The sequence below is a fragment of the Pan troglodytes genome, chromosome 10 (genome assembly GCF_028858775.2).
Source record: "Pan troglodytes isolate AG18354 chromosome 10, NHGRI_mPanTro3-v2.0_pri, whole genome shotgun sequence".
Taxonomy (NCBI): Eukaryota; Metazoa; Chordata; class Mammalia; order Primates; family Hominidae; genus Pan; species Pan troglodytes.
In genome coordinates, this window is record NC_072408.2 from 102,760,290 (window position 1) to 102,782,720 (window position 22,431).

Below are 22,431 nucleotides of genomic sequence, written 5' to 3' on the forward strand. Positions count from 1 at the left end.
TAATGATCATCTTATAGTATTTTAATATGTTGCCTCAAAAGGTCACTAAAACCGGATTAGGTATTTGCAACATCAGGTAAGCTCATTTAATTTTATTAGCTTCCTCATTCTGGATGCATGAGTTCTATGGCTTGGATATCAAGGCTTTTTTATCTTTAGAAACTTTCTAAGTTTGACATCTAGAACTGAGTATGAATGGCCAGAGCTATTACCTTTACATTTTATCCACTTTTGCAAACTTTAATACTACATTCTTTTGGCAGTAACTGTCCTCCTGGGAGAACGGTTATGAAAATGAGTAACAGTCATCTTGGAAAAGTATGTTTTCTTATTTAACATAGAATTTCTCCTAACTCTCAATCCCCATGTACTAAGACTCCCTACCATTATAAGAGAGCATACTGTCTGTTTTAATCACCCTCCAACAAAGCTCCCAAACCTGACATTAATAGTAAATATTCAAAATGATGTTCTTAAAGAGTAATTTAGACTCACCTTCTATTAATCTAGGAATCGGAGCAGGACCTGGCCCAAACTTTTCAAATGACCTACCACTCCTTTTAGGGTAGAAAGCTAGTTGGCTCAGGTATGAATGACTCTTCATTCTGGATGAAAAAGTAGTTTTCTGGTAGATTTTCATATTACGGTTCATAAATTTTTCCTGCCCAAGTGGAAAAGTTGAAAAGAATTTTTAATATACCAAAGTATGTTATCTTAAAATTAGCGATCATATACAAAAATAACATTTGCAACAAAAATCTTAACATTAAAAAAACAACCCCAGGTTCTTCTCTTTGAAGGAATGTGTGTTGTTTCAATTTCCTTCTCATATGAAGCTGAGATCATTTAACTTTTATTAAATATGTACATCACAAATACAAGACTGGAAAATGTCCTCTCAGCTTCATTTTCACAATTTAGTCTTGCTCAAAATGCAGTTAAAATTTGGAAATTCCAGGCTGGGTGCAGTAGCTCATGTCTGTAATCCTGGCGCTTTGGGAGTCCAAGGCGGGCAGATCACCTGAGGTCAGGAGTTCAAGACCAGCCTGATCAAGATGGAGAAACCCCTCTCTACTAAAAATACAAAAATTAGCCGGGCGTGGTGACGGGTGCCTGTAGTCACAGCTACTCAGGAGGCTGAGGCACAAGAATCACTTGAACCTGGTGGTAAAGGTGGCAGTGAGCCGAGATCACACCACTGCACTCCAGCCTGGGTGACAGAGCAAGACTGTCAAAAAAAAAAAAAAAAAAAAAAAAAGGAAATTCTAAGTGTTGGTTCTGTGGAATTAAAACTTGAGAGGAAAGGGATCTCCCCAGTAGATATTTAAAAATTAGGCTTGTGATTTCATTCATCTTCTCTCAATTTAATTTTAAGTATGTTCCACAAAACCATACAACACATCCTGAGGAACAATCACATACAGGTGAATCTGTTGTTGAGCATTTCTAGATAATTTCCTTATCTTAATTAGGGTAGACAAAGTCCTGTAATCAACTTTTACCTCTGGAAAGAAAGAAAGTAAATCTACTGAAATGTGAACCAGGTGATGTAGGTGTGATGACCACAGCAGTGGTGAGATTAACTCTGCAAGGCACAGTGGGAAAATCAGCCTTATCATTGATCTAGCTTCATACCACATAATTTGAAAACAACACCCCCTCCTCCACTTTCATCCCTTCTTCCTTCCCCAGCACACGCATATACATTGTCTTATCCATATCTGATTCTTGAAGACCCACCTCCTTTTATCTCCTCACCACTAACAGCCTTTTTTCCATCTTCTCATCAACAAAGATGAACACCCCTTTCTCTATATTTCTTTGGCACGCCTCTGTTACTGTATTTCCTCCACTCTGAGATGCCACTTATTGTAAGATGTGCTATTATTTTACGCAGGGCCAGTGATGTATGACATTCCATCTATGTAAGCTAGGTACCAATTTCAGAAATGTAAAAAATGTGGAGATGTGTGTGTTGGAATCAATGAAGGACAGTGTACCATACGTGTCCTACTGGACTGCAGTGGTATATCTCTCTTCCTCCGTTAGGTGGCGATCTTTGTGCTGCCTATTGTCAGCTGGATGTTTTTCTGTCGTTTGTGTTCACACTGTCTCCCCATCATGGTGTGGGGCACACACCATCTGCGTCTAGTTGACTCCATGTCTTAGCCCAGCAAAGTTCATAAGAGCAATAGGTAAGTGGATATGATTCTAACATTAATTGGGGTTGTGATTTTAATTAAACTTTACCGTTTCCTTTGCTGCCATTTCATTTTCTTTGAAAAGAAAGAGATCTCTGAAAAAGATCTTATAAGGCCTGTCCTCTTTGGTTGAGCCATCTTTTACTTTACCTGTTAAAAAAGAAAGAATGAATGAATGAATTCTGTCATCCTTCCTCTGCTGACCAGAATAGTAAGTCTCCCACCAGCTAGGGTGGAATGAATGGGATGCAGGGATCTCTGAGAAGGTAGTGTTAAAAGAAAAACTTTGGCCGAATTAAATTTAAAGGAGTTTAATTGAGTAATGAATGATTTGTGGATCGGGCAGCCCCCAGAATCACAGCAGAGTCAGAGACTCCAGGGATATCTCATGGTTAGAACAAATTTATAGACAAAAAAGGGAAGTGAAGTACAGAAATCTCAGGTGAGGTACAGAAACAGCTGGATTGGTTACAGCTCGGCATTTGCCTTATTTGAACACAGTTTGAGCACTCAGCAGTGTATGAGTGGTTGAGGTACGGCTGCTGGGATTAGGCCAAGATTCAGCTATTGTTACAGGGCATACTTCTACGTTAGGGTTTTAATTTTGTCTACCTATTAAGTTAGGTTGCAGTTCGTTCACAAGGACTCAAATATAGAAGTATGGAGTCCTTCTCAGGCCATATTTAGTTTGCTTTAACAGTAGAGTGCAGACAGCCTTGCCTCCACATCTCCTGGGTAGAAGTCACAGCTCCTCTGTCTGTTTCCCACAGCACCGACATAGCTCTTACTGCTTCATGAGGAATGAGTTGATAAAATAAGGAGGTCTTTACCAAAATAGTAGGATAAAATTTTGAGATATTAATATGTTTCTTCTCACCATTATACATATACCACCATTACCCTTACACCACCATTTCAACAGCAACAGATACAGCCACTACCCTTAGGGAGAGCCTCTGCCCAGATTAGAGAGTCTTAAAAAAGAAAGTCAAAGATAATAAAAAGCGCTGGAGAGCATGTGGAGAAATTGGACCCAAATTCACTCCTAGAAGGAATGTTTAAGTGGGGCAGTCACTTTGGAAAACAATCTGGCAGTTCCTTAAAAAGTTGAACACAGAATTGCCACATGACCTAGAAATTCTACTGCTAGGATATACCAAAGAGAAATGAAAGCATAGGGGCTCACAAAAACGTGTACATGAATATTTAGAGCAGTATTATTTTTAATAGCCAAAAAATAGAGACAACCTAGATATCTGATATGGTTTGGCTGTGTCCTCATCCAAATCTCATCTTGAATTGTAGCTCCTATAATTCCCATGTGTCATGGGAGGGACTCAATGGAAAGTAATTGAATCGTGTTGAGGGGTTCTTTCTTGTGCTGTTCTCGTGATAGTGAATAAGTCTCATGAGATCTGATGGTTTTATAAAGGGGAGTTCCCCTGCACACACTCTCTTGCCTGCCACCATATAAGACGTGACTTTCCTCCTCTTTCACTTTCCACCATAATTATGAGGCCTCCCCAACCATGTGGAACTGTGAATCCATTAAAACTCTTTCATTTATAAATTAGCCAGCCTGGGTATGTCTTTATTAGCAGCATGAGAACAGATTAATACAATATCCATCAACTGATGAATGATAAACAAAATGCAGTATATCCATACAAGGAACTCTTATTTGCCCAGAGAAAGGAATGAAGTACAATATATGCTACAACATGGATGAACATTGGAAACATGTTAAGTAAAAGAAGCCAGTAACAAAGGACCACACATTATATGATTCCATTTATATAAAATATCCAGAATAGGCATATTCATGGAGATAGAAAGTAGATGAGTAGTTGCTTGGGGCTGGAGGGTGGATGGGGCCTAGGGGTTGATGGCTGAGGGGTGCAGGTTTCTTTTTGAATTAGTGAAAATGTTCTAAAATTGGCTGTAGTGATGGTTGCACATAATTGTTCTACACTTAATAAAAAATGAAGGCTGGCCATTAAAAAAGCAAAAGAGGGCCAGGCGCGGTGGTCACGCCTATAATCCCAGCACTTTGGGAGGCCGAGGTGGGTGGATAACCTGAGGTCGGGAGTTCGAGACCAGCGTGACCAACGTGGAGAAACCCCATCTCTACGAAGAATACAAAATTAGCCGGGTGTGGTGGTTCATGCCTGTAATCCCAGCTACTTGGGAGGCTAAGTCAGGAGAATCACTTGAACATGGGAGGCAGAAGTTGCGGTGAGCCGAGATCATGCCATTGCACTCCAGCATGGGCAACAAGAGTGAAACTCCATCTCAAAAAAAAAAAAAGAAAAAGAAAAGTCAGTTGAATTTCTGCATGGACTTCCTGTTTTTATTTATAACATTTGATATGACAAAAAAACTTTCTCTCTCTTTATTTCTTTATTTCTTACTTTCTAACTCTTGGGATGTGGCAGGATGGAAATCTTGGCTTTCAAAACCAATAGTCAAGGTCAAGTGTAATTGTCTATTTTCACACTGCTGTAAAGAACTTCTCTGAGACTCGGTAGTTTACAAAGGAAAGAGGTTTAATTGACTCACAGTTCTGCATAGCTGGGAAGACCTCGGGAAACTTACAATCATGGTAGAAGGCTAAGGGGAAGCAAGCACCTTCTTCACAAGGTGGCAGGAGAGAGAAGCATGAAGGAGGAACTTCCAAACATGTATAAAACCATCAGATCTTGTGAGATCTCACTCACTATCACAAGAGCATGGGGGAAAACGCCCCCATGATCCAATCACCTCTCTCCCTCAACACATGGGGATTACGGGTCCCTCCTTTGACATGTGGGGTTTATAATTTGAGATGAGATTTGGGTAGGGACACAGAGCCAAACCATATAACCAAGAATACTGGGAGCCTGGAGTTGACACCTTAAATCAGAGATAGGAAGAGGATTCCTGAAGACACATTCCCCAACTCTTACCCCACATCCCATGTCCACCTCAACCTTACAAAAAGACTCCACATCCTCCCAGCAAGCAGAGGGCCTATGAAGAAACTCAATGATTCTTGCCCCAAATCACTAGAATCATTTTGGCTCCACCCACCTCCAGATATTCTGACTTAATTTGTCAAGGAAACATCAGCACTGGAATATTTTGAGAGTCCCCCAGGTGGCTGTAATGTACATCCAGGACTAAGAGCTAGTGGACCAAAGTTTAAGGAATTAATGGACTGGAGCTTAAAGTCTACCTGAGAAGCAGCCATTTGCCCAAAGATTCAGTGTAGAAAGTGGGAGTGGCTGGGATTATAGAAACTCCAGACACATTTTTCTGTAAGTCATGAGTTAGAGAGAAAGAAAATTGCAGAGTGGAAGTCTTGGGTTCAACACAGAGTACTCTGATCATCTCCTATTCACCCTGATGGTGATGGAGTGAATCCCCTATCCTAAATACTACGAGATGGCTGAACACATGATACCCAACACTGGACATATGAGACTGAAAGCAGTTTATAAGTCATATATACTCATAGCCTGGGGGAGGAGAATGCTGCCTGCAATGCAGTGCCACATGGGAATTGCACTCAGGATCACAGTGAATCACCAGTGGTGGGAGGCAACTTTGTAGTAATAAAAGGCTGAGGTGTCCCCTGGTCCCCACAGGAGGATGTGATTGACTTGTTTGAATAATTTCATGGCTGACAGTGCAGTGAAACCCATTAGGTTGAAGACCAGGTGGAATGCAGCTGGTCCAATTGATAGAGGAACTAGCCAGGCAGGGAGAGTTTCCTGCTAGGTGGACGTCATATTTGGCAAGAGCAAGAGGATTTATGGTTAGGCTTTTGGGGCCCTGTGAGGCTGAAATATGTCAAGGCAGCACATAAAATTTTAGGCCTTAAAAACATGAAGTAGAAACAGCTGAGGGTGGGTCCAGGCAGCTAGACTCTGGGACAGCAGAAGTGTGGACGAGCAAAGCCAACAGGCTGAAGACCAGGAGGTAGCCACAGAGATTGAGGACTCAAAAGGACCTGGGGCCAGGTGCCTGTGATGGTTAATTGTGTGCGTCAACTTGACTGGGCCATGGGTTCCCAGATTAAACGTTATTTCTGGTTGTGTCTGTGAGGGTATTTCCAGGTGAGATTAGCATTTGAATTGGTGGGCTCAGTAAAGTAGACTGCCCTCATCCATGTGGGTGAGTCTCATCCAATCTCTTGAGGGTCTGAGTAGAAAAGGCTGAGGAATTAGGAAGTAACCCCTTCTTTTCTGCCTCACTGCTTGAACTGGGACATCTCATCTCATCTTCTCCTATGCTGAGACTGGAACTCACACCATCAGTTCCCCTGCTTCTCAGGCTTTCTGAGTCTGACTGAATTACATCACCAGCTCTCTTGGGTCTCCAGCGTATAGATGGCAAATCATGGGACTTCTCAGCCTCCATAATTATATGAGCCAATTACTCATAGTAAATCTCCTTCTTATTGGTTCTGTTTTTCTGGAGAGTTCTGCCTAATACAGTGGTGTTTACAGAGTCCATGGACCTATGCCTTATATACCATCACTCCCAGGCCAGGGCTGGACCCCAGACATCCCAATATGGAGCCACTGTTGTCCTCCAGGGGATGAGTAATTGGTGGGCTGGACACCTCTTCCCCAATCAGCCTTCTCTTCTCCCAAGAGAAAGTCTACAAACTTAGATTCTGCCCTATCCCAAGTGTCTTTTTTTTTAAATTTATTATTATTATACTTTAAGTTTTAGGGTACATGTGCACAATGTGCAGGTTAGTTACATATGTATACATGTGCCATGCTGGTGTGCTGCACCCACTAACTTGTCATCTAGCATTAGGTATATCTCCCAATGCTATCCCTCCCCCCTCCCCCCACTCCACAACAGTCCCCAGAGTGTGATGTTCCCCTTCCTGTGTCCATGTGTTCTCATTGTTCAATTCCCACCTATGAGTGAGAATATGTGGTGTTTAGTTTTTTGTTCTTGCGATAGTTTACTGAGAATGATGATTTCCAATTTCATCCATGTCCCTACAAAGGACGTGAACTCATCATTTTTTATGGCTGCATAGTATTCCATGGTGTATATGTGCCACATTTTCTTTATCCAGTCTATCATTGTTGGACATTTGGGTTGGTTCCAAGTCTTTGCTATTGTGAATAATGCCTCAATAAACATACGTGTGCATGTGTCTTTATAGTAGCATGATTTATAGTCCTTTGGGTATATACCCAGTAATGGGATGGCTGGGTCAAATGGTATTTCTTGTTCTAGATCCCTGAGGAATCACCACACTGACTTCCACAATGGTTGAACTAGTTTACAGTCCCACCAACAGTGTAAAAGTGTTCCTGTTTCTCCACATCCTCTCCAGCACCTGTTGTTTCCTGACTTTTTAATGATTGCCATTCTAACTGGTGTGAGATGGTATCTCATTGTGGTTTTGATTTGCATTTCCCTGATGGCCAGTGATGGTGAGCATTTTTTCATGTGTTTTTTGGCTGCATAAATGTCTTCTTTTGAGAAGTGTCTGTTCATGTCCTTCACCCACTTTTTGATGGGGTTGTTTTTTTCTTGTAAATTTGTTTGAGTTAATTGTAGATTCTGGATATTAGCCCTTTGTCAGATGAGTAGGTTGTGAAAATTTTCTCCCATTTTGTAGGTTGCCTGTTCACTCTGATGGTAGTTTCTTTTGCTGTGCAGAAGCTCTTTAGTTTAATTAGATCCCATTTGTCAATTTTGGCTTTGGTTGCCATTGCTTTTGGTGTTTTAGACATGAAGCCCTTGCCCATGCCTATGTCTTGAATGGTAATGCCTAGGTTTTCTTCTAGGGTTTTTATGGTTTTAGGTCTAACGTTTAAGTCTTTAATCCATCTTGAATTAATTTTTGTATAAGGTGTAAGGAAGGGATCCAGTTTCAGCTTTCTACATATGGCTAGCCAGTTTTCCCAGCACCATTTATTAAATAGGGAATCCTTTCCCCATTGCTTGTTTTTCTCAGGTTTGTCAAAGATCAGATAGTTGTAGATATGCGGCATTATTTCTGAGGGCTCTGTTCTGTTCCATTGATCTATATCTCTGTTTTGGTACCAGTACCATGCTGTTTTGGTTACTGTAGCCTTGTAGTATAGTTTGAAGTCAGGTAGTGTGATGCCTCCAGCTTTGTTCTTTTGGCTTAGGATTGACTTGGCAATGCAGGCTCTTTTTTGGTTCCATATGAACTTTAAAGTAGTTTTTTCCAATTCTGTGAAGAAAGTCACTGGTAGCTTGATGGGGATGGCATTGAATCTGTAAATTACCTTGGGCAGTATGGCCATTTTCACGATATTGATTCTTCCTATCCATGAGCATGGAATGTTCTTCCATTTGTTTGTATCCTCTTCTATTTCCTTGAGCAGTGGTTTGTAGTTCTCCTTGAAGAGGTCCTTCACATCCCTTGTAAGTTGGATTCCTAGGTATTTTATTCTCTTTGAAGCAATTGTGAATGAGAGTTCACTCCTGATTTGGTCCTCTGTTTGTCTGTTATTGGTGTATAAGAATGCTTGTGATTTTTGCACATTGATTTTGTATCCTGAGACTTTGCTGAAGTTGCTTACCAGCTTAAGGAGATTTGGGGCTGAGACAATGGGGTTTTCTAGATATACAATCAAGTCATCTGCAAACAGGGACAATTTGACTTCCTCTTTTCCTAATTGAATACCCTTTATTTCCTTCTCCTGCCTGATTGCCCTGGCCAGAACTTCCAACACTATGTTGAATAGTAGTGGTGAGAGAGGGCATCCCTGTCTTGTTCCAGTTTTCAAAGGGAATGCTTCCAGTTTTTGCCCATTCAGTATAATATTGGCTGTGGGTTTGTCATAGATAGCTCTTATTATTTTGAGATACGTCCCATCAATACCTAATTTATTGAGAGTTTTTAGCATGAAGGGTTGTTGAATTTTGTCAAAGGTCTTTTCTGCATCTATTGAGATAATCATGTGGTTTTTGTCTTTGGTTCTGTTTATATGCTGGATTACATTTATTGATTTGTGTATATTGAACCAGGCTTGCATCCCAGGGATGAAGCCCGCTTGATCATGGTGGATAAGCTTTTTGATGTGCTGCTGGATTCGGTTTGCCAGTATTTTACTGAGGATTTTTGCATCAATGTTCATCAAGGATATTGGTCTAAAATTCTCTTTTTTGGTTGTGTCTCTGCCCGGCTTTGGTATCAGGATGATGCTGGCCTCATAAAATGAGTTAGGGAGGATTCCCTCTTTTTCTATTGATTGGAATAGTTTCAGAAGGAATGGTACCAGTTCCTCCTTGTACCTCTGGTAGAATTCGGCTGTGAATCCATCTGGTCCTGGACTCTTTTTGGTTGGTAAGCTATTGATTATTGCCACAATTTCAGCTCCTGTTATTGGTCTATTCAGAGATTCAACTTCTTCCTGGTTTAGTCTTGGGAGAGTGTATGTGTCAAGGAATTTATCCATTTCTTCTAGATTTTCTAGTTTATTTGAGTAGAGGTGTTTGTAATATTCTCTGATGGTAGTTTGTATTTCTGCGGGATCGGTGGTGATATCCCCTTTATCATTTTTTATTGTGTCTATTTGATTCTTCTCTCTTTTCTTCTTTATTAGTCTTGCTAGCGGTCTATCAATTTTGTTGATCCTTTCAAAAAACCAGCTCCTGGATTCATTAATTTTTTGAAGGGTTTTTTGTGTCTCTATTTCCTTCAGTTCTGCTCTGATTTTAGTTATTTCTTGCCTTCCGCTAGCTTATGAATGTGTTTGCTCTTGCTTTTCTAGTTCTTTTAATTGTGATGTTAGGGTGTCAATTTTGGATCTTTCCTGCTTTCTCTTGTGGGCATTTAGTGCTATAAATTTCCCTCTACACACTGCTTTGGATGCGTCCCAGAGATTCTGGTATGTTGTGTCTTTGTTCTCGTTGGTTTCAAAGAACATCTTTATTTCTGCCTTCATTTCGTTATGTACCCAGTAGTCATTCAGGAGCAGGTTGTTCAGTTTCCATGTAGTTGAGCGGTTTTGAGTGAGATTCTTAATCCTGAGTTCTAGTTTGATTGCACTGTGGTCTGAGAGATAGTTTGTTATAATTTCTGTTCTTTTACATTTGCTGAGGAGAGCTTTACTTCCAAGTATGTGGTCAATTTTGGAACAGGTATGGTGTGGTACTGAAAAAAATGTATATTCTGTTGATTTGGGGTGGAGAGTTCTGTAGATGTCTATTAGGTCTGCTTGGTGCAGAGGTGAGTTCAATTCCTGGGTATGCTTGTTGACTTTCTGTCTCATTGATCTGTCTAATGTTGACAGTGGGGTGTTAAAGTCTCCCATTATTAATGTGTGGGAGTCTAAGTCTCTTTCTAGGTCGCTCAGGACTTGCTTTATGAATCTGGGTGCTCCTGTATTGGGTGCATATATATTTAGGATAGTTAGTTCTTCTTGTTGAATTGATCCCTTTACCATTATGTAATGGCCTTGTCTCTTTTGATCTTTGTTGCTTTAAAGTCTGTTTTATCAGAGACTAGGATTGCAACCCCTGCCTTTTTTTGTTTTCCATTTGCTTGGTAGATCTTCCTCCATCCTTTTATTTTGAGCCTATGTGTGTCTCTGCACGTGAGATGGGTTTCCTGAATACAGCACACTGATGGGTCTTGACTCTTTATCCATTTTGCCAGTCTGTGCCTTTTAATTGGAGCATTTAGTCCACTTACATTTGAGGTTAATATTGTTATGTGTGAATTTGATCCTGTCATTATGATGTTAGCTGGTTATTTTGCTCGTTAGTTCATGCAGTTTCTTCCTAGTCTCGATGGTCTTTACATTTTGGCATGATTTTGCAGTGGCTGGTATTTGTTGTTCCTTTCCATGTTTAGCGCTTCCTTCAGGAGCTCTTGTAGGGCAAGCCTGGTGGTGACAAAATCTCTCAGCATTTGCTTGTCTGTAAAGTATTTTATTTCTCCTTCACTTATGAAGCTTAGTTTGGCTGGATATGAAATTCTGGGTTGAAAATTCTTTTCTTTAAGAATGTTGAATATTGGCCCCCACTCTCTTCTGGCTTGTAGGGTTTCTGCCGAGAGATCCACTGTTAGTCTGATGGGCTTCGCTTTGTGGGTAACCCGACCTTTCTCTCTGGCTGCCCTTAACATTTTTTCCTTCATTTCAACTTTGGTGAATCTGACAATTATGTGTCTTGGAGTTGCTCTTCTCAAGGAGTATCTTTGTGGCGTTCTCTGTATTTCCTGAATCTGAATGTTGGCCTGCCTTGCTAGATTGGGGAAGTTCTCCTGGATAATATCCTGCAGAGTGTTTTCCAACTTGGTTCCATTCTCCCCGTCACTTTCAGGTACACCGATCAGACGTAGATTTGGTCTTTTCACATAGTCCCATATTTCTTGGTGGCTTTGCTCGTTTCTTTTTATTCTTTTTTCTCTAAACTTCCCTTCTCGCTTCATTTCATTCACTTCATCTTCCATCGCTGATACCCTTTCTTCCAGTTGATCGCATCAGCTCCTGAGGCTTCTGCATTCTTCACGTAGTTCTCGAGCCTTGGTTTTCAGCTCCATCAGCTCCTTTAAGCACTTCTCTGTATTGGTTATTCTAGTTATACATTCTTCTAAACTTTTTTCAAAGTTTTCACCTTCTTTGCCTTTGGTTTGAATTTCCTCCCGTAGCTCAGAGTAATTTGATCATCTGAAGCCTTCTTCTCTCAGCTCGTCAAAGTCATTATCCATCCAGCTTTGTTCCGTTGCTGGTGAGGAACTGCATTCCTTTGGAGGAGGAGAGGTGCTCTGCTTTTTAGAGTTTCCAGTTTTTCTGCTCTGTTTTTTCCCCATCTTTGTGGTTTTATCTACTTTTGGTCTTTGATGATGGTGATGTACAGATGGGTTTTTGCTGTGGATGTCCTTTCTGTTTGTTAGTTTTCCTTCTAACAGACAGGACCCTCAGCTGCAGGTCTGTTGGAGTACCCAGCTGTGTGAGGTGTCGGTCTGCCCCTGCTGGGGGGTGACTCCCAGTTAGGCTGCTCGGGGGTCAGGGGTCAGGGACCCACTTGAGGAGGCAGTCTGCCCGTTCTCAGATCTCCAGCTGCCTGCTGGGAGAACCACTGCTCTCTTCAAAGCTGTCAGACAGGGACATTTAAGTCTGCAGAGGTTACTGCTGTCTTTTTGTTTGTCTGTGCCCTGCCCCCAGAGGTGGAGCCTACAGAGGCAGGCAGGCCTCCTTGAGCTGTGGTGGGCTCCACCCAGTTCGAGCTTCCCGGCTGCTTTGTTTACCTAAGCAAGCCTGGGCAATGGCGGGCGCCCCTCCCCCAGCCTCACTGCCACCTTGCAGTTTGATCTCAGACTGCTGTGCTAGCAATCAGCGAGACTCCGTGGGCGTAGGACCCTCCGAGCAAGGTGCGGGATATAATCTCCTGGTGCGCTGTTTTTTAAGCCCATCGGAAAAGCACAGTATTCGGGTGGGAGTGACCCGATTTTCCAGGTGCCGTCTGTCACCCCTTTCTTTGACTAGGAAAGGGAACTCCCTGACCCCTTGTGCTTCCCGAGTGAGGCAATGCCTCGCCCTGCTTCAGCTCATGCACAGTGTGTGCACCCACTGACCTGCGCCCACTGTCTGGCACTCCCTAGTGAGATGAACCCGGTACCTCAGATGGAAATGCAGAAATCACCCGTCTTCTGCGTTGCTCACGCTGGGAGCTGTAGACGGGAGCTGTTCCTATTCGGCCATCTTGGCTCCTCCCCCACAAGTGTCTTAAAATCTTTAATGCCTGAGTTAAAATCTCTACTGACCAAGGTTAACTGTCTTGGAATTGACAAGATGATATTTTTGTCCCTCCAAGTTCAAAGCTGAGTTTATTTCAGTTTACAGAGAAATAGAAGAAAACTAAATTTCTGAACACCAAGTATATTAGTTTCCTCTTGTTTCCATAATAAGATATCACAAAATTGGTAGTTTAAAACAACAGAAATGTATTCTCTCCATTCTGGAGGTCAGATATCTGAAATCAAGGTGATGGCAGAGCCATGCTCTCTTGGTGAAGCCTCTAGGGGAGAATCCTTCCACAGTTCTAGCTTCTGATGGCTCTAGACATTCATTGGCTGGATAATTCCAACCTCTGCCTCCAACTTCACATGTCCTTCTCCTTTTCTTTCTTTTATAAGGACACTTATTATTGAATTTAGGGCCCACCCTAAATTCAGGGTGGTCTCATCTTGAGATCCTTATCTTAATTACATTTGCAAAGATCCTTTTCCCAAATAAGGCCACATTCCCAGTTTCCAGAGGTTAGAATAGGAAGGCCAACCATTTGTGGAGGGCCACTATTCAACCCGCTACACCAAATTTCCTATATTATAAACTCACCACATGAACTAGTCCCTAGGCAACACTTCTCCCTGTATTTCTTTCCTAGTCACATAGGACTAGGGCTGCTGTAGCAGATTACCACAAACAGGGTGGCTTAAAACAACAGAAATGTAGTCTCTCACAGTTCTGGAGGCCACAAGTTCAAAATCAAGGTGTTAGCAGCGTTGGTTCCTTCTGGAGGCTCTGAGGGGGAATCTATTCCATGACTTTAACCTAGCTTCTGGTAGTGAAATTCCTGGGATTCCTTGGATTGTAGATCCGTCACTCCAATCTCTTCCTCCATTCTTCACATGACCTTCCCCTCTGTGTGTCTGTATCTCAAATCTTCCTTTCTGTTCTCTCATAAGGACACTAGTAATTGGATTTAGCCCTTGTCCTAAATCCAAGAAGATCTCATCTTGAGATCCTTACTTTAATTACTTTTGCAAAGATCCCCCTTTCCAAACAAGGTCACATTTTCAGGCTCTTGGTGGAAATATCTTTTGGGGTCTAAATTCAACCCCTTACAGCACTCCATACCTGCAATGTACATCAAATTCCACCATTAATCATGTCTTCTACCTCAACACAGAGTCTCATTCTACCAGCTCTTTAGCAAACTGGATGCTAGGCTCAACCTCTCTCCAATACTCCATTTTAGCAATAAGGGGTCTGCTTAGATCTACAAATCAAATTCTAGTAGCTGAATCCTGGCTACTCTAAACTCTAAACTCTAGATCTCTTCCTTTTGTTACTATTATATTCTTCTCTAAGTTGCCTTGCAAATCCCTGACATTACTAATTAACAACCTTGAGAGAAGGCTTTCTCTTCTCTGCCTCACTGTATTAGTTTCCTATTGCCGCTGTAACAAATTACCACAAACCTAGTGGTTTAAAACAATGCAAATTTATTTTCTTACACTTCTGGAGGCCAGAAGTCTGAAATGAGTCCTTTGAACATAAAATCAGGATGTTGATAGAGCTGTGTTCCTTCTGGAGGCTCCAGGTGAGAATCAGTTTCCTTTCTCTTTCCAGCGGTTAGAGGCTGCCTGCATTCCTTGGTTTGTGGTCTCTTCCTCCATCTTCAAAGTGCATCACTTTAGCCTCTACTTCCATTGTCACATCACCTTCTCGGTCTTTGAATAAAAAGACTCTTGGATTATATTAGGCCCGTTGGCTAATCCAGCATAAACTTCACATATCAAGGTAATTAACTTAATCATATTTGCAAAGTCCCTTTTGCCATGTAAGGTAACGTATTTACAGGTTCCAGGGATTAGAATGTGGACACATTTGGGGGCCATTATTGTGTCTCACACAGTCTCACTCCTTTCCTAGACTTGCTCCTTACTGACACTCTATTTGTCTTGTCCTAATTCTTCTATTTATTCATTAATTCATTCATCCACTCATTCATTCATTCAACAAATACCAATGAAGCCTCAACTATGTGCCAGGTAGTGTTTTAGGAACTGATGTTACACTGGTGAACAAAACAAAGATGGCTGCTCTTGAAGATCTTATACTGAGGTGAAGTGGCAGGTTTGGAAATAGAAAGTATAAACATTAATATAATAAAGTAACTTTTATGTTTTAAAGTAATAAAGTTCTGTGGGAAAAATAAAGCAGAGTATAGGAGGGCTGGGGTGAACAATTTTAAGTAGAGTGCTCAGAATGGGTCTCATTGATCAAGTGGTATTTAAAGGAGTTGAGAGAACCAGTCAAGTGGATATCTGAGGAAGAGAGGTACTGGCTGTGGCAACAGCCAATGCAAAGGTCCTGAGGCAGGATCATCTCTTGTGTGTGTTCAAGAAAGGCTAGTGTAGCTGGAGTGAAATAAATGGGGTCGGGGGACTGTAGTAGCAAGGATAATTACTTAGTATCTTGTAGGCAGTCTTGAAGACTGTGGCAATGACCCTCAGTAAACTAGAGAAGCATTGGAGGGCTTTGAACAGAGAAGGAATGTGGTCTGACCTACTTAATACTTTGTAGTTGGATAAGAAGAGACTTGGAGTGGGGGAGTCAAGGATTGAGATAAGACTAGTTCAGGTAAGAGGTAATGGGCTCAGACCAGCATGGTAGGAGTAAAATGGTGAAAAGTGGTTGGGTTCTGAGTACATTCTGAAGGGAGAACCAACAGAATTCCCTAATAGATTGCATATGAGGTATTTTCCCTCAAGCACTCATTTTTCCTTCCTTCTTTCCCTCCTTTCTTCCTTCCATTTGTTTCTTCATTTTTTGGTGTTGTTTCTGGACTTGATTTTGTTTTTTTTAAAATCATATTTGGAGTACATACCAATATTAAGTATCTTTTTAGAAATCATGGCTTTTACTGTCTCCAATCGTACTGATGTATTCATATTTGAACCCCGAGCAGCTAGGTTAGTATACAAAAGGCACTAAAAAACTGCAGAATTGAAATAACTGCATAACATAATCTTAAAATACATTAAAGTAGATCTAAATTAATAGAGAGATGAGTCATGTTTGTGGATAGAGAGACATGATTTCATAAAAATGCCAATTCTCCACGAATGATCAATGGATTCACAGTAATATAAGTACATAGTCCCATAGGAGTTTCTCTAAATAAACTTGATAAGTAAATTCTAAAGTTACTAAGGAAAACCAAGAGACAAGAATAGTGAGAACCCTTCCCAAGAGGAACAGGATGGGGAGATTGCTCTGCTGTGTATCATTATGGAGCTACAGTAAAGGGAAAGACAAATTCACTAATGGACTAGAATGGAAATCTCAGGAACATATCCATACGTGGGGAAAGGAGAGACTGTTCAAAAAATGAGTTGGGGAAAATGGTTATTCTCATGGAATAAAAGGAAATTGGATCTTTACCTCACACTCCATACAAAAATTAACTACAGATGAAATAAGGATAAAATTGTCCCCCAAAAACCTTTAAAACAAACAGTAGAACATATAGGTTTTATCATTTAGGCCTTTTCTAGGGAAAGATTTCTTAAAAACACAAAAAGTAGTAACTATACAAGAAAATATTGATAAATTCAGCTATATTAAGATTAAAGACTTTGTTCATCAAAAGACGCCATAAACAAATTGAAAGATAAATTAAAACTGGGAGAAAATATTTGTACTCCATAGAGATGACATAATTGGGATATACCACATCTACAAAACTGCAAATCAATATAAAGAGCACTAACAACCTAAAGAAAAATAGAAAAAAGACTGTATTAAACAGGCATTTAACAGAAGAAGAAATATTTATGGTCAATAAACATATGAAGAGTTGTTCAACTTCATTAGTTATCAGGGAAATGCAAATAAAGACCATAATTTCACCCATTTGATTGGCAAAGCGTTAAAAAACTTGACAATACCAAGTGTTTGGAGAGGATATAATTGCACAGGATCTCTAATACATTTCTTGTAGAGTTATGATTGGCAAAACTACTTTGGAAAACACTTTGACATTATTATCTGAAGTTGAATACTCAGCTAACGTCAGATTCAGCAATTCTATTCCTAGATATACATGCAAAGAAACTTTCTTATATACCAGGAGATGTGAACAAGAATGTTTATTAGCAGCACCATTTAGTAGCAATAAGCTGAAAACAACCCAAATACCCAAAGAAGTGTCAACTGTAAACTATGGTACATTTGCATTTTGTGATATTATACAGCAGTGAAAATGAATGATCTAAACCATACAACAGTATGAATGAATCTTAAAATATAATGTTGGCTGGGCATGGTGGCTCACTCCTGTAATCCCAATAGTTTGGGACACTGAAGTGGATCGCTTGAACCCGAGAATTCAAGACCAGCCTGGGCAACATGGCAAGACCTTGTCTATAAAAACAATTGTTTTTAAAAGATTAAAATAAATATATATGTATGTATACATATAATGTTAACTGAAAAAGTTCTAAAATATGATAGTCAACAAGATATACTTTTTTAAAAGTTAAAACTAAAATGAAAAATATGCTCTTTAAGACTGCATATATACAGTATAAAACTATACATACAAATAAAATAGTAAAGAAAAATTCTAAACAGACTTCAACATGGTGCGTGGCTTAGGTGATGAAAGCCAAGGGATAGGGTATGTAGTTATTGTCAGGTTGTAATTTCTTGTGAAGATCCTCGTCTTTGGGTTCTGATGGGTTCAAAGGTTCATATTATGTTATTAATATATAATTGTATTAATCTTAAAAGAAGGCTATGGGTCTTAGGGAACTGGTACCAAATATGTCAAAACTCATGCTGCTTGTTGTTTTGTGAGTAATAAAGTCGTTTGTCTCTGACCCAAGAGTTTTGTATCTCTTGTCAACATCCAGGAAACTGTAGCAAGCTAACTTATGAGTTTGCAAGTAGAGGAAAATCTTAGCCCTGTCACAGCTCTTGACAAAGTAATATAAATCCTTTAATTAAAAAAGGCATCATCCAATCCATACTAGTCTAATATTCTGCATTTTGTTTTTTTCGGTTAGCAATATACCTAGGAGTTCCTTTTATATCAGCAAATATATATTCACGACATCAAAAAAAAAAAACTAAATAACTAGGCTGGGTGTGGTGGCTCACACCTGTAGTCCCAGCACTTTGGGAGACCGAGGCGGGCGGAACACCTGAGGTCAGGAGTTGGAGACTAGCCTGGCCAGCATGGGGAAAACCCGTCTCTACTAAAAATACAAAAATTAGCCAGGCGTGATGGGCACCTGTAATTCCAGCTACCCGGAAGGCTGAGGCACGAGAATTGCTTGAACCCCCAGGAGGCGGAGGTTGCAGTGAGCCGAGATGGTGCCACTGCACTTCAGCTTGGGTGACAGAGAAGCTGTCTGTCTAGTATCCCATTATCCCATTCCCTGGTTGTATTATAGTTTACATAACCAACCCTTTCCAATGGACATTATGATTGATTCCAGTCTTTTGCTATTGTGAACAATGCTGCAATAAATATTCCTGTACACACATCTTTAATCACTTGTGCATACATATCTGTAGAATAAATTCCAAACATGGCTCCTTTTAAATGCTTTTTTTAAAAAAATGGTAGTGGAGCAGATACTACTAGTGAACCCCCAATATCCATTCTTCCTTCTTCTATAGGAATAGAACCCTAAATGAACACTCAGAGTAGAGGCTATGTTTCTCAGCCTCCCTTGGAGGCAGGTCAGTGGAAGTGGTGAATGCAACTTCAGGGCATGTCCCCCCTTCCCCTTTTCTCCTGGCTGGCAGGAATATGGATGTAATCACTGGTGTGGAAGCAGCCGTCTTGGACCAAGAACATAGCCCAGGAACAGGCCAGAAGGAGTTGGGCCCCTGATGTGAACCTCCATATGGAATGCTTGTATCCAGACTTAACCTGAGAGAGAACAAACGTCTATCATGTTTAAGCCACAGTTGTTTTATATTTTCTGTCTCTTGCAGCCAAACTTTTACATTGTAAATACAAATAGTGTCAAATGTTCCTTTAAAGAGAATGCCTATAGAGAGCCTGAGTGCCTGTTACCTATTACAAACTCTTAGTGTTATCCAAATGTTAAATTTTTGTCAGATTTGTAAGAGAAAATTGTAATTCCTTATATACCAATAAATACTAATTCCTTGTATGCTCATAAATAAGCAGAAGGAGGCTGGGCATGATAGCTCATGCCTGTAATCCCAGGTCTTTGGGAGGCCGAGGTGGGTGGATCACCTGAGGTCAGGAGTTTGAGACCAGCCTGGCCAACATGGTGAAACCCTGTCTCTACTAAAAACACAAAATTAGCTGGGGGTGGTGGTGCATGCCTCTAATCCCAGCTACTTGGGAGGCTGAGGAAGGAGAATCACTTGAACCCAGGAGGCGGAGTTTGCAGTGAACCAAGATTGTGCCAATGCACTCCAGCTTGGGCAACAAGAACGAAATTCCGTCTCAAAAAAAGTAATTAATTAAATAAAATAAAATAAATAAAAATAAAAAATAGGCAGAAGGATAAGATGAGAAAGGGTGGTAAAGGAAAGAAGAGGGCAGATTTTCATAAAGTTTAGTTAGGTATGTCCTTGACTATGACAAATAATTGAGTTAATTGTTTTCTGTCATGAGAGACTGGGGCAATCTGGCTAAATATGACAATTTAATGCACCCTCTGATTTGAAGATTTTTTTTTGAATTAAAAAGTAGAACAGAATCTTCTCTGCAGGTAGTTTATAAACTCATTACATTTTATATTTATGGTGTAACATTCTCCTTTTCTTATGCTCACAATCTGTTATGGAGCCTAACACTGCCAGGCCCAAACAAGAATATATTGATTGATTTCTTTTTACCTCCAGAATTCAGTGTTGGCAATAAATTTGAGGACATTTTGTTTCCTGGCCCTGTTGAAAGAAAAAAAAATACGTTTTTTAAAAATTCTATGAACATCATATAAAAGGGCTAAATTCAACTGCCAATGACTCCTTAACAGTCCTTATGGCTTTTAAAAGCAGTGAGCACACACATACTCTTTGACCCAGCAATTTCAATTCTGGTATCTTATGTCAAGAAAATAATCAGACAAGCAGCCAAAAAAGCATGTGCAATAATGTTTGTTCAATGTCATTTCATAAATACAGAGTTGACCAAATAACTATGGTATATCCATAAAATAAATTACCAATTGGCCCTTAAAATGATGCTGTAGTCACTATTTACTTCTCTCCATGGTATTGGTTAAAAAACAAAACATTTCAAAAGAGTAGGGATAGTGTGGATTAAAAAATGCATGCAAAAATCTGAGAGGTGTTTGAAATGCTGTTCATCAAACATGAATCTTGATTACATGTGATTTGGTGCAGTCTCTCATTTTTACCAGGTTTGGGATTAGGGTTAGGTGATTGAGGCACTCAACCTTAGCTGCAAAGCTTAAGGATTGCCAAAATAAACAAACAAAAACAAAACAAAAAAATCAACTTTCAGTTATTATGATAAATTAAATGTTAATGCAATATATTTTTATAAAATTCCAAATAAATGCAGGAAATTCTATAATGAACAAAATATCAAAATTGTAAATACGGACAGTATCTGACCCTGTACTTGTGTGACCCTGAGAGCCAGTGCCTCACTCTACTCACCCAAATCCTGGCCCACAGAACTTGTCTCTATTTAAAATTCTGTTATTTCATTTATCATGAATTTTTTACATTAATTTATATATTTAAAATAGTGAATTAAAATATTGCTTATTTTGATTACTGAGTTTTTGCTTTCCCCTTAAATTTTATGCATGAAGCTAGAGCTTCACTGGCCTTACCCTAATCCTTGTTCTGATTTCTATACTTTTAGTATCATTCAAATTTCTCAGTGAGCTGGTGTAACTCTTACAATGAGAAAAATAATAAAGATATATTCATTTTGGGGATAAAGGACACCCAGGAGTTTATATTTAAAAATGTGCCCGCAGCAGAAACAATGGACAACACATTCTATTTTGGGCTACTCATTTAAATATGTGCCTCAGGAATCTCAAAGAGCCATATATAAGAGCTAAATATCCTGGAAGCAGAGCAGCAGATGATTAAGAACACAGACTTTGGACAAGCCTGATTTTTGAATCTTGGTTTGGTATTTACTTATGTGTGAGCAAGTTCATGTATCATTCAAAAAACATTTATTGAGTACCTACTATGTGTCAGGCACTGTACGTGTGGGGGACAGGGCAATTTTTAAAAAGACAAAAAAGAACAAAAACTATTGTCTTCATGGAGCCTACATCTTAATTACTCAGCATCTCTGAGCCTCTGCTTCCTGTTTCATAAAGTGGACACACCTCTTAAGGCTTTCTTGAGGATTCAGTGGGCAATGGATTTAACCAAGTGGGGTGCCTGGCTTACAGACCAGCTCAGTAAGTGGGAACTATTATGTGCTAATATTTACTAATTAGCATCTGATTTTAGTTCCAGTGGTTATAAAAACAAATATTTAAAAAATTATCTTAAAGCTTATAAAAGATAAAAAATGAATAAAAACTGTAACACTGACATTATACTTTTTCAAATGACTGAACATTTTTTCACAGGCATTAAATTCATTCTCACGGGGGAAAAGAAAGATCGGTGAAAAATTGGTGACAACCTGTGGTTGATGAGTATTTGGAATTTGGATGGCTAATACTAAAGATTTGTAGATTTTCTCAATTTTACACTCTGTACTCATCTCCACTCTTAGGATTCTGATCACCTCTTTCTTGTCACATTTTCACTCCTTTGGTCCTTCTATCTATCTAAATTCACTCTCCTTCCCACTCTCATTCCCTTTATCCTTAAAGTCTTTTTGCAATGAGCATCTTTATCCATGGGTTCAAGGACTTTTTCACTCACAGAAAAACTGGAAGTTCTGTTCCTTTAAACCAATTGCTAAGAGCAGATATCTGCTCTTATTCTGTCTCTATTATATAGTTCATATAACATGTAAATGCAATCAGCAGTCTCTAGATGTTGTTATACTTCTATACTTCCATATGCATGAATTCCTGTATTGATGAAAGAAAGGTTGGTGAACAAAAGGGAGGGAGAGGAACAGAACCAGTTATTGTTAGGAAGGGATTATAAAGTCCCCTTTCCAATCAGAAAAAATGTTAAAGTCAGTGGATGTCTTTGTTGTGCGAAATAAAAATAGCATGATGGCTAAACAAAGGCTCTGTACCAAAAGAGAGAGAAAATGTTATTGGATTGCATAGCAAATGCCTGAAAGTTCACATCTTAAATACACATTCAAATCCAACTTCCAATAGATGAAAAAGATCAAAAGCTCAGAAATATCAGGAATGTAAAATGGTGGTGTATAACTGCCAGCCATCCATTTTAGAGGTCGCATAAGCTAAATGATTAAGAGCATAGACTCTCTCTATGTCCCTTAATCCTCACACTTCAATTTCCCCATCTTTCAAGAGGAATGATGCAAA

General features: G+C 39.8%; 1 protein-coding gene across 5 annotated transcripts in view; it reads right to left on the minus strand.

Moving 5' to 3' along the window:
- Positions 1-22,431, minus strand: part of CCDC38 (coiled-coil domain containing 38) — a 73,664-nt gene that overhangs the window by 47,641 nt on the left and 3,592 nt on the right. For all 5 annotated transcript variants that reach the window (XR_010148392.1, XR_010148391.1, XM_009426035.5 and 2 more), the window contains exons 2-4: positions 19,814-19,864; positions 2,251-2,351; positions 496-661 (exon numbers count right to left, since the gene is read on the minus strand). Coding sequence is in view for 3 of the 5 variants with exons in the window: in XM_009426035.5 (XP_009424310.3) it covers positions 496-661; positions 2,251-2,351; positions 19,814-19,850 (304 nt within the window). In the remaining 2 variants the exon portion in view is untranslated. The remainder of the gene's footprint in view (positions 1-495; positions 662-2,250; positions 2,352-19,813; positions 19,865-22,431) is intronic.